This window comes from Pinus tabuliformis, chromosome J (genome assembly GCF_031772625.1).
Source record: "Pinus tabuliformis cultivar Carrire ecotype Pingquan chromosome J, CPIR1, whole genome shotgun sequence".
Lineage (NCBI taxonomy): Eukaryota > Viridiplantae > Streptophyta > Pinopsida > Pinales > Pinaceae > Pinus > Pinus tabuliformis.
Genome location: NC_142295.1, coordinates 561203593 through 561218568, shown reverse-complemented (window position 1 = coordinate 561218568; position 14976 = coordinate 561203593). Strand labels below are relative to the sequence as shown.

Here is a 14976-nt window from a genome sequence, read left to right as displayed (position 1 = left end):
CTTGTCCCAGATGAGAGGCAGCCTCAAGTGAGTTAAAACTAAGTGGTACTGATGTGACAGTGGGTAGACTTTCTATCTTCACCCATAGGGTTTCAGTGTTTCACCTTTGGCTAGCGCTTTTCCAACCAAGGGGAGGGTTTAGGAGCTAACAGGTTCAAAAGTACAACTAACAATTTATAAAATAGTGCTATAGTATTTTTACAAGCACAAATAAAATGCATCCATAAAATTCAGTTCAAGATTATAAACTACTAAGCTGCACCTCAATGTTGTCTGCTGCGCCAACCCCTAGGATCGCCCCAATAATAATATGTTCAGTGGAAAGTGGTAACCCTGTCCTATCTGCAATTAAGACAGTCATGAGTGCAGAAAATTGTGCAATAAAACCTCTGGAAGGAGTTATATATGTAATATGACCCCCAAAGCACCTTACAAGCCTCCATCCGACAGTAGCAAAACCAATGCTGGCCGCAAAGCCTCCCATTGCGAGGATCCAGACCTGCAGTAGTCTGATCTGTTAGAACTGTATGAAGGCAATAAGCAGCCAAAACTCTTTTTTAGTTATTGAGAAGGTGGGTGCTGACATTGGTATGCTTATCAACCAACTGCTGCCTTTTATAAATCTTGACAGTTGCAAGATATGGATTCAAAACGCTGGGGAGCTCATTTGAACCATGTGAAAACCTGAAAAACAGTGCACAAGATCTCAAAGCGACATTGATGCAAAATAATAGAAATATTATTTCATTAGTTGCTGAAGAAAACATCCTATCAAAAGACAATGAAAGAAATTCAAAATATGCAAGAGTAGTGAAAAATATTACAGAATGATACTCACGAAAAAGCACCTGCTATAAGAATCTGTAGAAAGCAAAATAATCTTTCAGCATTTATGTCAAAAGTCTCCGCCAAAGCATGCCGCACTAATGTGTTCTGATTGTACTGGATTTTCTGAAATAATTGAGATGGATGCAATTTTACATGTCTAGACTCTAAAGATTGATGCCCTTATATATGTAGGAGTGTAAATATTGCCGAAATCTTTGGTCCTGAAATACATAATGAAACTCTCGAAGCAAACTTACATGTCTAAATGTCAATACACTGAATCTAGGTAGAAATTTAAATATTTTCTGCCGAGAGGATAACTTGCGCTTTTGATCTAATCGACTAAATGATGTTCTGCGAGAATGTTGTGCTAACAACTGTCTCAGAGGCACCCTTGGTCGTGCAAGAAAAGAACTGCATTTTACAAGAGCTGGAGGGGGCTCATCAGCTTCTTCCTCTTCATCAACTTCATATACAGTGTCCAAAACTCGCAAGTCTTGAAATTGCCTAAGAATTTCCTCTGCATTTAGCTCCTGATGAGTAGAATCTGCTTCTTGGTTATCTGGTTGAGACTCGGATGGAGGTGGCAAGGGAGGATCCTCTTTCTGTGGACGCTCACCCACCACACTGTCTTTGCATCCATATTGTTTTTGAGATAATGGAATAACTTTGAACTGTTACAAAAGTATTTACATAAAGAATCTTCAGAAGCAAATGTATAAAAGACTAAGCTGTACCATTATAACAACTATTAGAATTCAACAACTGACAAATATATGAATGAATGAATCTGGTAAATATTCTTATTAACTTTATCCCAATCTGGAAGAAGCGATTGGTAAAGTATTCCTACTCGTATAAACACTAGCACAGCTGCCAGAGTGCCTGATAAGCCAGCAATTGCAGATGCTTTTCCAAATCTCATGTTGTGAAAATTTGATCGAGCAGATCCCTGCCATACATAACACTCAACCTCAGAAGAAACTTGCAAACTTGCAAACTTAAAGCTAAGGGACACAAGACTATGTACTATAAATTTCCATGTAAGCACTGAAATCCAAAGAATTTGTCTGATCCAGAATTTTGTAAATAGAATTTACATCTCAATCAATCGATTCGGTTTCTTTCTTATGATAAATATTTCACAATAAGAAGCCTGGTGGGGTTAGTCCAAGTGGTTGAGTGTTGTGAATTACAAGCAGGAGGTCACAGGGTCAAATCCCTGGGCTGGCTGCCTCTGTGGATATTGTTGGCCTCACTCAGTCCCCCCACCAGGTTAGGTTGTCAAAACTGCAACCAGCTGGTCTACTCTGGGTTCCATACTTGGAATGAGGTGAAGTACCTAGTGGGTTTCCATGGGATATGCATTTCAACGAAAATAAAAACAAAAAGAAATAAAGGACTTTCGCAATAATGCACATCTGATTTCTTAAATATTAAGCATCTAGAGAATATCTCTCCTCAAAAGGGAAGACATCCGACCAATTTGGTGACCCAATCAATGTAATCTTTGTGATTTTCAGAACAAGACAAATGAAGCATTCCTAATTAGTAATTACTTTGTTAGTTTGCCTAACGAGTTAATCAGAATAAGCTGTCTACTCTTTGTTTTCTTTCCAAGCATGACAAGAAAACAAGGGAACACGGAATGAGAGATCAAGCTAAGTCACAACGATAAAATATCAGCACATGGTGATGATCTATTTGAAAATAAAGGATGAAATTGTTACAAACAATGGAAGAAAGAAAAAATGGTGGCGGGACAAAGAAAGAATGTGAAGATAAATAAATAAAGCATGCAATTTCAGCCTTAAAACTGGCTGTGCACCCATTGGAACCACCATGACCAGTTAAAAACCAAACAGGCAATTAGCAGACTAGAACATGAGCATCAGATCCACCAAACCAGATTACAACAAGTGAAACACCTTGACAGATAATCTCGCAATGTAGATGGCTGTGTAATATCTGTACAAGTGAGCCCACAAGGATTTTATGGCATCCAATTTGGTCCGTGGAAACAAATAAACACATCATCTGACTCAACCATTACTATGTTTACTCTCTAGAGTCTACAGTCAAGCTACATATCTTTACCACAATCAATAAAGAGAGCTTTCGCACATTGTTTACCAAGCTGTCCATCAAGTAACCCTTAAGGAGAAATTTCTGGCTGGTTGAAGTACCAGGTGGCCACCATGGTAAAGTAAGATGATGGTTTTCTATTGCCTCTACAAGCCCTACTGGATGGATATAATGTTGGATTCATAGGCTTACAAGTTACTTTGGTCGGTAGCCATCTCCCTTTATCATGTTCCTCCTTTCAAGTACTCTTTAGGCACTCCATGTCACTTATTGTCGTCTAAGTAGGAACTAACCAGGTCCCAAGATGGCCTTTTATTCCCAGCACTCAAACAGCTGAGAGACAACCTTATTGTCAAACCCGTATATACAGGCAAACACTAGATGCACGCCCTCGTGATCCCCTTTGGATATTTTCAGGTACCCTCTCATTGACTTCTTAATGAGGCTAATCACTACATCCCATGACTTGATAGGACTTGCATCTATGCCACTCGCAGAAGACCAATCAGAGTAGCATATCATATTCAGATGCCCTATCTATTATGAGATTGGAGGGAGATTTCACTACCTTTACTAGGACTTCAGTGGCTCCTTCTCCACTTCCCTTCGTTATCTAGACCAGTGATGCCTATTTCTATTCATGAGGGATATTCTCAGGCTTAGAATGCAGTCCCTATAAGGACTACCTTAGACAGAGTTGACCAAGCAGATCACCTCTTTCTTCCTTGCTTTCTAGTCCACGTAGGGAAGATTAGAAAAGGTCGATACTGTTTTTGAGATCAAATTAGTGAGCCCTTGGATTACCTCTCGACCCCACCTCCCACAAATGATGGGTTGACTAATTTCCTCAAGACTTTTAAGGAGTTTCCACTCCAGACCCTAGGGCAGAAATCACAAGACTCAGACAACTTAAGTCAACAAGGTCCCTGTTACCCAACAAAAAGTGGGTAACCCCATAAGAGAAAAAATTTCTCCTTTTTTGGGCAGCCTGCCAGCCAGTGACCCTATATTTGTTCAATACATGATGATATGCCATATTCCTCCACCATTCGCACCCGCCAGACACCTTTCACCATCCAGCATTCCTCTTGAAAGAAGGATGGTCACCATTCAGCAGATACTTTAACCCATTGTTGCAAACATCCCGATTCTATCGCAATAAAATTGCAAAATCACAATTTTTTGGCCTAGCCAATGTTAGTTAATTTTTACCAATATTTTGGTGGTATCTTAATTTTTGTAATATCCCGAAGGGAAAATTAACAGTAAATATACAAAGCAAAATAGACAAAAACACCATGAAAGAATAACAAGTAATCAGACCACAAATTGGCACCAAAAACTGTGTTGTGTACTCTTTTTATTAATGAAAAAGGGGTGTACAATAAAGTGTTGGAATGAATGCACTTGGGCTTGCTCTAGGCAAGCTAGCAAAGCCCAAAATGATAAGTGAGACACCCTCCCCAAGCTGCTATTATGCTGCCCAAGTACTGCACTAGAGCTGCCCAGAAATGTGTTGCGTCCTGAAAGGATCTGCTTCTAGGGCCCTCTCCACTGCTTAGAAAATTCCGGGAAATTAATCCCGGCCTCTCCTCAATAACCCACGAAGGGTTTGGCCAAAGCTTGACCCCGGAAATCCGACCCTCTTTGGTTTGAGTGGCTCTGCTGCTGGGCAAATCGACCCATCTGTGGAATCTGCTGCTAAATGCCCCAAAAATGCTTGCAATCCCTGTTAGAAGGCTCCCCAGGCCTTCCCTCCAAGTTTCAACCTCAAACTCCACTCACTCCTCAACCTCCCGAGTGACTCTACCCAAGATTGTGCAATTCCTGCACTGTTGTAGCTTCCCCTCTGCTATAGTACGGCCTCACTGCTGTTGGTATCATTCGGAACTAAGTAGAACTCCCTCCTTGCGCTAACACTTTAAGTCCAAAGCAAGGGTTGGGATCTCCGCTCAAAAACACCCTTGTGTTCAACAGCACATGCAGATTTGGCTCACTGCTCAAGCGTGCTATGTCAAGAGACAAATTTTGAAACGATAGATGATGAGTGTTAGTCTCTGTCAGTCCTGCCAGTCACCAGTGATCAAATGTACTCTTTCAAAGTTTTTGTTAGGGTCCTAAGTCAAATTTTTATAGTTTCAATAGGTTTTCAAATAAAAATTTGGTCACTGGTTAGTATGTCTAGGTATGTTACTACTCCCTTCATTTCATGGTCAAAATGCCATCTTGGTCATGCCATCACTCCTTGTGATGAGTCATCAGTAAAGTGTCTTGATTACCATCTTAGTCATCATCTCATGGTGAGTCATATTGCAAGGTTTAAAAGTCCAAATCATCAATTACGTATCATTATTAGGTCGAGTCATCAAAAAGGTCATAAAAAGAGTCATGACATCACTTAGGTCATCATCATGGGAGTAGTAATTAGGGGTGTTGTCGCACAGATTGTCTGGGCAGCGCGACAACGCTCAGACCGGAGGTTGTCACCCTGATCCCCGATCTCTCCATTTAAGCTGTCTCCCGAGGCTAAGGGGGGTAGATTCTAGACCCTATGGGATAAAGGAAGACCCACTGTGGACCGGTTGGGTTGGGAGACACAACAAGGCAATTTAGCACCTAATTGATTTTAGAAATTAATGTACCAGTGCCTTATGGAGTTAATGATTAAATGATTATTTATTAAATGTTGCAGAAATATGAACCTTGTAAAACAATCATTTATCATCAAATAACCCAAGCAATGAAAAATATTCAATAAATGCACAATGCTTTAACAATGTTCCAGCAATTAAACTTCAAAAAAATCAAATGCTTTAAATGACCATAAAATTTAAATGTTGACCAGATACCACTTTCATATAGCTAACTTTAAGTAAACATTTAAGTGCATTTAGCTATAGAGAAATGGAACATAAATACCACAAAAAAACACCGAAATGAATTTTCAATTTTTTGATAATCTTTTTTAATTTTTATATATATATTTATATTTTTATAAAATTTTAGGATTAAAATAAAACAAAACTAAAGTCTGAATAAATAAAATTTAAATCTAAACTAAAGTCTAATCTAAAATCTAAAAGGAACTTTTTTATGCTTTTTTTAATTTATTTTTTTTAATTTTTATATTTTTAAATGAAATAAAACTAAAAAAATGTCTAATTCTAAACTAGATGAAAATTAAAATATATACAAAAATGAAATCTAAAATTAAAAAAAAATTAATTCTAAAAACTAAGTTTCTAAAAAAAAAATTAAAAGGAACCTTTTTATTTTTTAAACCATTTATGATTTTTTATATTTTTTATTTTTTATGATTTTTTATTTATTAAAAAAAATAAAAGAAAACTAAACTGGAAACTAACAGCTGATCTAAAAAAAATGAAAATCGATTTTTTATTTTCAAAATTTTTGATATTATTTTTAAAATTAAAATTTAAACAAAAGTAAATCTAAATTAAAACTAAAACTAACCAACGCATAAAAATAAGAAAATAATAAATAAAATCGTATTTAGTTTATGGTTATGCAGGTTCGCATGAGAGGAATTTGACAGCAGCAGAGAGGATGCGGGAGAGAAAAGGCTACGCAGAGAGGAGAATCGTGAGGGTTGGCGAGGCAGCGTGGAGCTGCGATGAAGCCACAACAACGTGGGCAGCGAGGGAATGCGGGATGTAAATGAGTGATGGAAAGGAATCGTAGCCGCAGAGGATGGTTAGAAAACGGATGGTAGGAAGAGAGCAATACGCAGGTGGGCAATGGAGCAGCGAATAGGCTAGTACGCAGAGAGGGTTTGCAAATTATGAAGACTAGATGTGGACAGGAAAAGAGCGTAGAGCTGGAAAGGAACAGCGTTTGGATAAGGTTGGGAGCGGACTGCATGAGTTTAATCGCAGGTGTATGGCAGTTTGATGGATTATGCGTGGAGCAGAGGAAAAGTGACTGTGAATTTGGCTTTGGACAGCAGCATGGGAGCCAAGGGAAATGCGTGGAGACTCTTTGCAAGTGTGTGGATGGAGCAGCTGTTTGTGTGGTGGCTGAGGATGCATGGAAAGAGAGAAATGGTAGAGGGTATGGCAGCAACGAAAAACTGTGACCTTTAAAAAAAAATTCAAATTTTTTTCTGCAGCAATAAAACCCCAGGCAACAATGAAAAATGAAAACGCAGGCAGTAGACCCGTAGCCCAGAAACTTGATTGAAATTTTAAATCCTTCTTGCTCCAGATTGCCTGATGGAAACCCTGAAAATTTTTCAAAATCTGTACCTGCAACCTGCAATGGCAAAAAAAAAGAACACCCAAAAATAATATATGCAAGGATTGAACCTAAAAAGAAACCCAAAAACTTGCTAAACAATTACAATATTTACAGATTAACGACTCTAAGCAGCCAGATTTATCAATAATCCACAGAAATATTTTCAGAATTTTAAATTTTATATAAGGTGCCTTATAAAACCCTTCATGCATCTGCAAAAAATTCTAATGATAAGCCCGGGATTAAAACTGGCTGGGCTCTTTCAAAAAACGCAATCCAAGAGTTGGTTGGTTTAGCCGAGAACTTCTCCTAATGCCCAGTAAACTCAAAATTAAAGATATCCTGCACAGCTTAAATCAACCATTAACATAGAGGGAGAAAACAGCAGTGAAATTTAGATCAAATGGAAATACCTGCCATTTTATTCAGAAATTAAACTATCATTCAAACCCCAGAGATCAGACAAGATACATGTGCCTAAATCAATCTTCATCAAGCTATCATCAATCGCTGAAAATAAAATTATGCAGAAAAATAAAACATCTTACAGCACTTCCAAAAAAATAAAACATCTTTAAAAATTCTAATGATAAGCCCGGGATTAAAACTGGCTAGGCTCTTTCAAAAAACGCAATCCAAGAGTTGGTTGGTTTAGCCGAGAACTTCTCCTAATGCCCGGTAAACTCAAAATTAAAGATATCCTGCACAGCTTAAATCAACCATTAACATAAAGGGAGAAAACAGCAGTGAAATTTAGATCAAATGGAAATACCTGCCATTTTATTCAGAAATTAAACTATCATTCAAACCCCAGAGATCAGACAAGATACCTGTGCCTAAATCAATCTTCATCAAGCTATCATCAATCGCTGAAAATAAAATTATGCAGAAAAATAAAACATCTTACAGCACTTCCAGAAAAATAAAACATCTTAAAAAATTCTAATGATAAGCCCGGGATTAAAACTGGCTGGGCTCTTTCAAAAAACGCAATCCAAGAGTTGGTTGGTTTAGCCGAGAACTTCTCCTAATGCCCAGTAAACTCAAAATTAAAGATATCCTGCACAGCTTAAATCAACCATTAACATAGAGGGAGAAAACAGCAGTGAAATTTAGATCAAATGGAAATACCTGCCATTTTATTCAGAAATTAAACTATCATTCAAACCCCAGAGATCAGACAAGATACCTGTGCCTAAATCAATCTTCATCAAGCTATCATCAATCGCTGAAAATAAAATTATGCAGAAAAATAAAACATCTTACAGCACTTCCAGAAGAGTAACACCAACAAGATTTCAACCCCAAAGTCTTTCTTTATTGCACAAAAAATGACTACAAGAGCGCCTTCTTTAGCACACGACTCTAAGATAGAATTGATCTCAAATGACCCCTGACACCCTATTTAAAGGAAAATTTCCCAACGGCTAGTTTTTGTGATCCATGTCAAAATGATCTCGACCGTCGATGAGGATCAAATTCCTTTTTAAACTCATCCGTCGAAATTTTTAAATGCATTTTAATATATTTAAAAATTTAAATTTTGCATTTATTTTCTCAAAACTTTTGACTTATTATTATTTTATTATTTTATTTTATTTTTCAAAATTTATTATTTATTTTTTTTAATTTATTTTTTTAAATTATTTTTTTAATTTTTTAATTTTATTATTTTTTATTATTTTTACTGGACCCTCAAACTTAGCCTTTGAAAAAAAAACACCTAGGACTTAGGATTTATGAGGGGATAAAACATTTTCTAACCCTCAAGACACTTCACATCATGATTTTTACAATTTTACATCTCAAGGAGGAAAACCCATTTTACATAGACCCTCATAGACCACCTAGTTCTGCGACACATATAATCTAACAGATCAAGCAATTTGTAATAACCTAACCAAATAGTTAGAATTATTTCCAAATTACTTTTACGCAGACTTGACCTAGCACACTAGGATTCCCCTAAGATTCTAATGACAAAATCCATTCCAGCTTTGGGGTTGGGCTGAAGGAAAACTCTGTCGATCATGGATCGGTGAGACAAAAAACCTTCTGGAATATAGATTATCACTAGAAAATTAGGTTTGCCTAGGCAATTTACATACATGACTCAGATTTGCTAAGATCATTTACAATTTACACATGCAGACTTGGTTTACAACATAACATGATCGTGCTAATGATGACAGTCGAATGGCATGGACACGTCGATCAAGCGCTACCCCTTTGCGAAAAACAAAAGGGAGCGTACAGCTATGGGTTGTTGACACGTAGTGGTCAACATCTGGCTCTACTTGGGGACACGTTGTTGCACTGTAGGAATGTGAGAATCCAGAATCTACATCCACGCAACACACAACAAAACATAAGTAGCGTCCATCCAAAAATCATCATATAATGTTAAGCACAAAAAAGATATAAGCTCTTCATTTATTAACTATCTAGTAACATGAAAAGTAAATCTAATCCTAAAACAGAAATGAAATGCTGAAAAGACAAGGAGTAGGGTTAGAAATACAGAGGATGCCCCATGGCATCAGATGTGTTCAATATAGCATATACTGAGCATTTGCCTGCTTTCAGGCAAATCTGTCGGCTGCTTCTCGGATGTGCCATGTCCAATTCTGAATATGGTAAGACTTTCTCCTATCCGAAAATTAAGTTGCTCGCAGTCATCTAATGTATCAAATCACCTTCTCGTTCTCTTTCTTTTGCGTTTTTTCTTTGTGGCAGGCTGTATCACTAATAACATAGAACTTTCTGCTTCAAAGCTCTCAAATGAAGTATGTAAGATATGTGTGACATGTCTTTCTTCATTCTGCATCTGCTCTATCAAGGATGATGGATCAATCTCACAGGTGCCATGAGTTATAACTTGATCTTCAATCACTGGTGGATTATTGTGTGAGCATCAACCTGATTATTAATTTCCCTTTTATCCAAGTCACCTTCAATTATCCACTTTTCAATGAAACAAAGGACCTCATAATAAGATGGAGCTTGTTGCAACAGATAAGGAGGCTCCTGATCTATTGACATTCCCTGGTTTCTTTCATCCTCTGACCATTGTTGAAATTTCTGAACCTGTATTTTAATGGCATCTATCTGACTAGAGTGTTCAACCTTCATAGCATTGATTTCGTTGTCATGGTCTTCTTCCATGGTCAATAACTTATTCTGAAGACATATCTGAGTAGCTTCCATATCTTTTATTACTTTATCGTCCTTTGCCTTTATGGTCATCCAACAATGCTGCATAGAGTTTATCTCTTTCTTATAATTTTCCTCTAAGCCTGATAACTTGCTTTGCATAAAATTAATTTCCCTGTCAAGATTAGCTTCCCTAGTCTCAATTTCCTTAGCATGCTGACTTTGCATGTCTGCTACGTGGTCAGAGTGTTTAATTTTCATGATCTCCATCTCCTTATTTTCCAGGCGGGTGCATAAAGTTCTCACATCATTGGCGTAATTAGTTTGATTGATCTCCATATTTTTTACCAGCCACATTAGTTCTTGTATAATTTGCTTCTGATTTTCCTTTTCATTGATTTCACAATTTGTCCCTGCTTTTCCACTATCCTTGATTTGATCTGCAATGGTACAGGTGGATGGCACACTCTGATATGAAGAATTGTCTTGAAATCTTTCATCGACAACTGGACCTTTCATAAGATTACTTTCATTCTGTTGCACAATTTTAGGGGCACAAGGCGAGCTATCTTGATAACCATATCTATCTTTAAAAGCATCGACAATGTCTTGTAAAGAAGTGAAAGAATCTTCAGGACAATTATTAAACCAATTCAAAGCATCATCCTCTAAAGAAAGGACAAATAGACGCATTTTGACATCTTCATGATTATATTGAGGAAGTATACAATATATGATCATTATATGAGTAAACTTGCTTAAATGCTTTCTAACAACAAGTGAATCACCACCTGAGAACAAAGGTAATTTAGAAATGGCCACTTCCGGAACATCATGGAGATCATCAGTAAAATGACATGGGTTAAACGAATAATCCATGATGTATAACAAGGGACCAAATGGATGATAGAAAGAGACCTCTGCTCAAGAAAATCAAGAGATGAAAGAAGTGGAGTCGCCACTTGAACAATGAATCTAATTCTAGAATCCAAAAAGCAATAAACAAGCAGATATGAGGGAGACTTCCTGTCTGGGAAAAATAAAAGAAACGGAGTCGCCACCCAAGCAAGAAACAAAGTGAAGAGTAGTTGTTGATATGACGAAAGATAAGGTGATAAAAAGATCAAATGATGCCAAAGAATGTTGGCCGTTTGACAGGTTAATGAATGGCGTAAAATATGAGATGATGCCAAAAAATGTTGACCCTGCCGGCTGAAACAAAAAGATTACAGATTCCAGATGAGAGAAGAATGAGGATGAAATGAAAAGTTGTTGGAACGCCGAGAATAAAATGTCCCCGGCAACAGCGCCAAAAAATGTTGTCGCACAGATTGTCTGGGCAGCGCGACAACGCTCAGACCGGGGGCTGTCACCCTAATCCCCGATCTCTCTGTTTAAGCCGTCTCCCGGGGCTAAGGGGGGTAGACTCTATGGGATAAAAGAAAACCAACTGTGGACCAGTTGGATTGGGAGACACAACAAGACAATTTAGCACCTGATTGATTTTAGAAATTAATGTACCAGTGCCTTATGGAGTTAATGCTTAAATGATTATTTATTAAATGTTGCAGAAATATGAACCTTGTAAAACAATCATTTATCATCAAATAACCCAAGCAATGCAAGATATTCAATAAATGCACAATGCTTTAACAATGTTCCAGCGATTAAACTTTAAAAAAATCAAATGCTTTAAATAACCATAAAATTTAAATGTTGACCAAATACCACTTTCATATAGCTAACTTTAAGTAAACATTTAAGTGCATTTAGCTATAGAGAAATGGAACATAAATACCACAAAAAGACACCAAAATGAATTTTCAATTTTTAGTTAATCTTTTTTAATTTTTATATATATTTATATTTTTATAAAATTTTAGGATTAAAATAAAACGAAACTAAAGTCTGAATAAATAAAATTTAAATCTAAACTAAAGTCTAATCTAAAATCTAAAAGGAACTTTTTTATGCCTTTTTTAATTTTTTTTTTTTTTAAATGAAATAAAACTAAAAAAATGTCTAACTCTAAACTAGATGAAAATTAAAATATATACAAAAATGAAATCTAAAATTAAAAAAAATCTAATTCTAAAAACTAAGATTCTAAAAAAAAATGAAAACGAACCTTTTTATTTTTTAAACCATTTATGATTTTTTATATTTTTATATTTTTTATGATTTTTGATTTATTAAAAAAAATAAAACAAAACTAAACTGGAAACTAACAGCTGATCTAGAAAAAATGAAAATCGATTTTTTATTTTCAAACTTTTTGATATTATTTTTAAAATTAAAATTTAAACAAAAATAGATCTAAATTAAAACTAAAACTTAAGACTAAAACTAACCAACGCATAAACAAACAAACAAAAATCGCATTTAGTTTATGGCTATGCAGGTTCGCGTGAGAGGAATTTGACGGCAGCAGAGAGGACACGGGAGAGAAATGGCTATGCAGAGAGAAGAATCGTGAGGGCTGGCAAGGCAGCGTGGAGCTGCGATGAAGCTGCAGCAACGTGGGCAGCAAGGGAATGCGGGATGTAAATGAGTGAAGGAAAGGAATTGTAGCCGCAAAGGATGGTTAGAAAACGGATGGTAGGAGGAGAGCAATACGCAGGTGGGCAATGGAGCAGCAGATGGGCCAGTACGCAAAGAGGGTTTGCGAATTATGAAGACTAGATGTGGACAGGAAAAGAGCGTAGAGTTGGAAAGGAACAGTGTTTGGATAAGGTTGGGAGCGGACGGCATGAGTTTAATTCCAGGCGTATGGTAGTTTGATGGGTTATGCGTGGAGCAGAGGAAAAGTGACTGTGAATTTGGCTTTGGACAACAGCGTGGGAGCCAAAGGAAATGCGTGGAGACTCTTTGCAGGTGTGTGGATGGAGCAGTTGTTTGTGTGGTGGCTGAGGATGCATGGAAAGAGAGAAATGGCAGAGGGTATGGCAGCAGCGAAAAACTGTGGCCTCTAAAAAAAAAAATTCAAATTTTTTTTGCAGCAATAAAACCCCAGGCAACAGTGAAAAATGAAAACGCAGGTAGCAAACCCGTAGCCCAAAAACTTGATTGAAATTTTAAATCCTTCCTGCTCCAAATTACCTGATGGAAACCCTGAAAAAATTTCAAAATCTGTACCTGCAACCTGCAATGGCAAAAAAAAGAACACCTAAAAATAATATATGCAAGGATTAAACCTAAAAAGAAACCCAAAAATTAGCTAAACAATTACAATATTTACAGATTAACGACTCTAAGCAACTAGATATATCAATAATCCACAGAAATATTTTCAGAATTTTAAATTTTAGATAAGGTGCTTCAAAAAACCCTTCATGCATCTGCAAAAAATTCTAATGATAAGCCCGGGATTAAAACTCGCTGGGCTCTTTCAGAAAACGCAATCCGGGAGTTGGCTAGTTCAGCCGAGAACTTCCCCTAACGCTCGGTAAACTCAAAATTAAAGATATCCTGCACAGCTTAAATCAACCATTAACATAGAAGGAGAAAACAACAGTGAAATTCAGATCAAATGGAGATACCTGCCATTTTATTCAGAAATTAAACTATCATTTAAACCCCAAAGATCAGACAAGATACCTGTGCCTAAATCAGTCTTTATCAAGCTATCATCAATGGCTGAAAATAAAATTATGCAGAAAAATAAAACATCTTACAGCACTTCCAGAAGAGTAACACCAGCGAGATTTCAAACCCAAAGTCTTTCTTTATTGCACAAAAAATGACTACAAGAGAGCCTTCTTTAGCACACGACTCTAAGATAGAATTGATCTCAAATGACCCCTCACACCCTATTTAAAGGAAAATTTCCCAACCATTAGTTCGAGTGATCCATGTCAAAATGATCTCGACCGTCGATGAGGATCAAAATCCTTTTTAATCTCATCCGTCGAAATTTTTAAATGCATTTTAATATATTTAAAAATTTAAATTTTGCATTTATTTTCTCAAAACTTTTAACTTTTTATTATTTTATTATTTTATTTTATTTTTCAATTTTTTTATTATTTTTTTAATTTTTTAATTTTATTATTTTTACTGAATCCTCAAACTTAGCCTTTGAAAAAAAAACACCTAGGACCTAAGATTTATGAGGGGATAAAACATTTTCTAACCCTCAAGACCCTTTACATCATGATTTTTACAATTTTACATCTCAAGGGGGAAAACCCATTTTACATAGACCCTCATAGACCACCCAGTTCTGCGACACATATAATCCAGCAGATCAAGCAATTTGTAATAACTTAACCAAATAGTTAGAATTATTTCCAAATTACTTTTACATAGACTCGACCTAGCACACTAGGATTCCCCTAAGATTCTAATGACAAAATCCATTCCGGCTTTGGGGTTAGGTTGAAGGAAAACTCCGCGGATCATGGATCGGTGAGACAAAAAACCTTCTGGAACGTAGATTATCACTAGAAAATTAGGTTTGCCTAGGCAATTTACATACATGACTCAGATCTGCTAAGATCATCTACAATTTACACATGTAGACTAGGTTTACAACATAACATGATCGAGCTGATGATGACAGTCGAATGGCGCGGACACGTCAATCAAGCGGTAGCCCTTTGCGAAAAACAAAAGGGGGTGTACTGCTATGGGTCATTGACACGTAGTGGTCAA

At 36.6% G+C, this 14976-nt stretch overlaps 1 protein-coding gene across 3 annotated transcripts in view; it reads right to left on the bottom strand.

The window, feature by feature from the left end:
- LOC149228245 (uncharacterized) overlaps positions 1–14976 on the bottom strand; it is a 313794-nt gene that overhangs the window by 173968 nt on the left and 124850 nt on the right. The window contains exons 6-10 of one of the 3 annotated variants that reach the window (XM_089378121.1): positions 1682–1780; positions 1086–1502; positions 839–861; positions 585–684; positions 263–499 (exon numbers count right to left, since the gene is read on the bottom strand). In XM_089378121.1, the coding sequence (XP_089234247.1) occupies positions 263–499; positions 585–684; positions 839–861; positions 1086–1502; positions 1682–1780 (876 nt within the window). Of the gene's footprint in view, positions 1–262; positions 500–584; positions 685–838; positions 952–1085; positions 1503–1681; positions 1781–14976 lie in introns of those variants that run through there. The other 2 variants (XM_089378120.1, XR_016247856.1) reach the window with 2 other exon arrangements.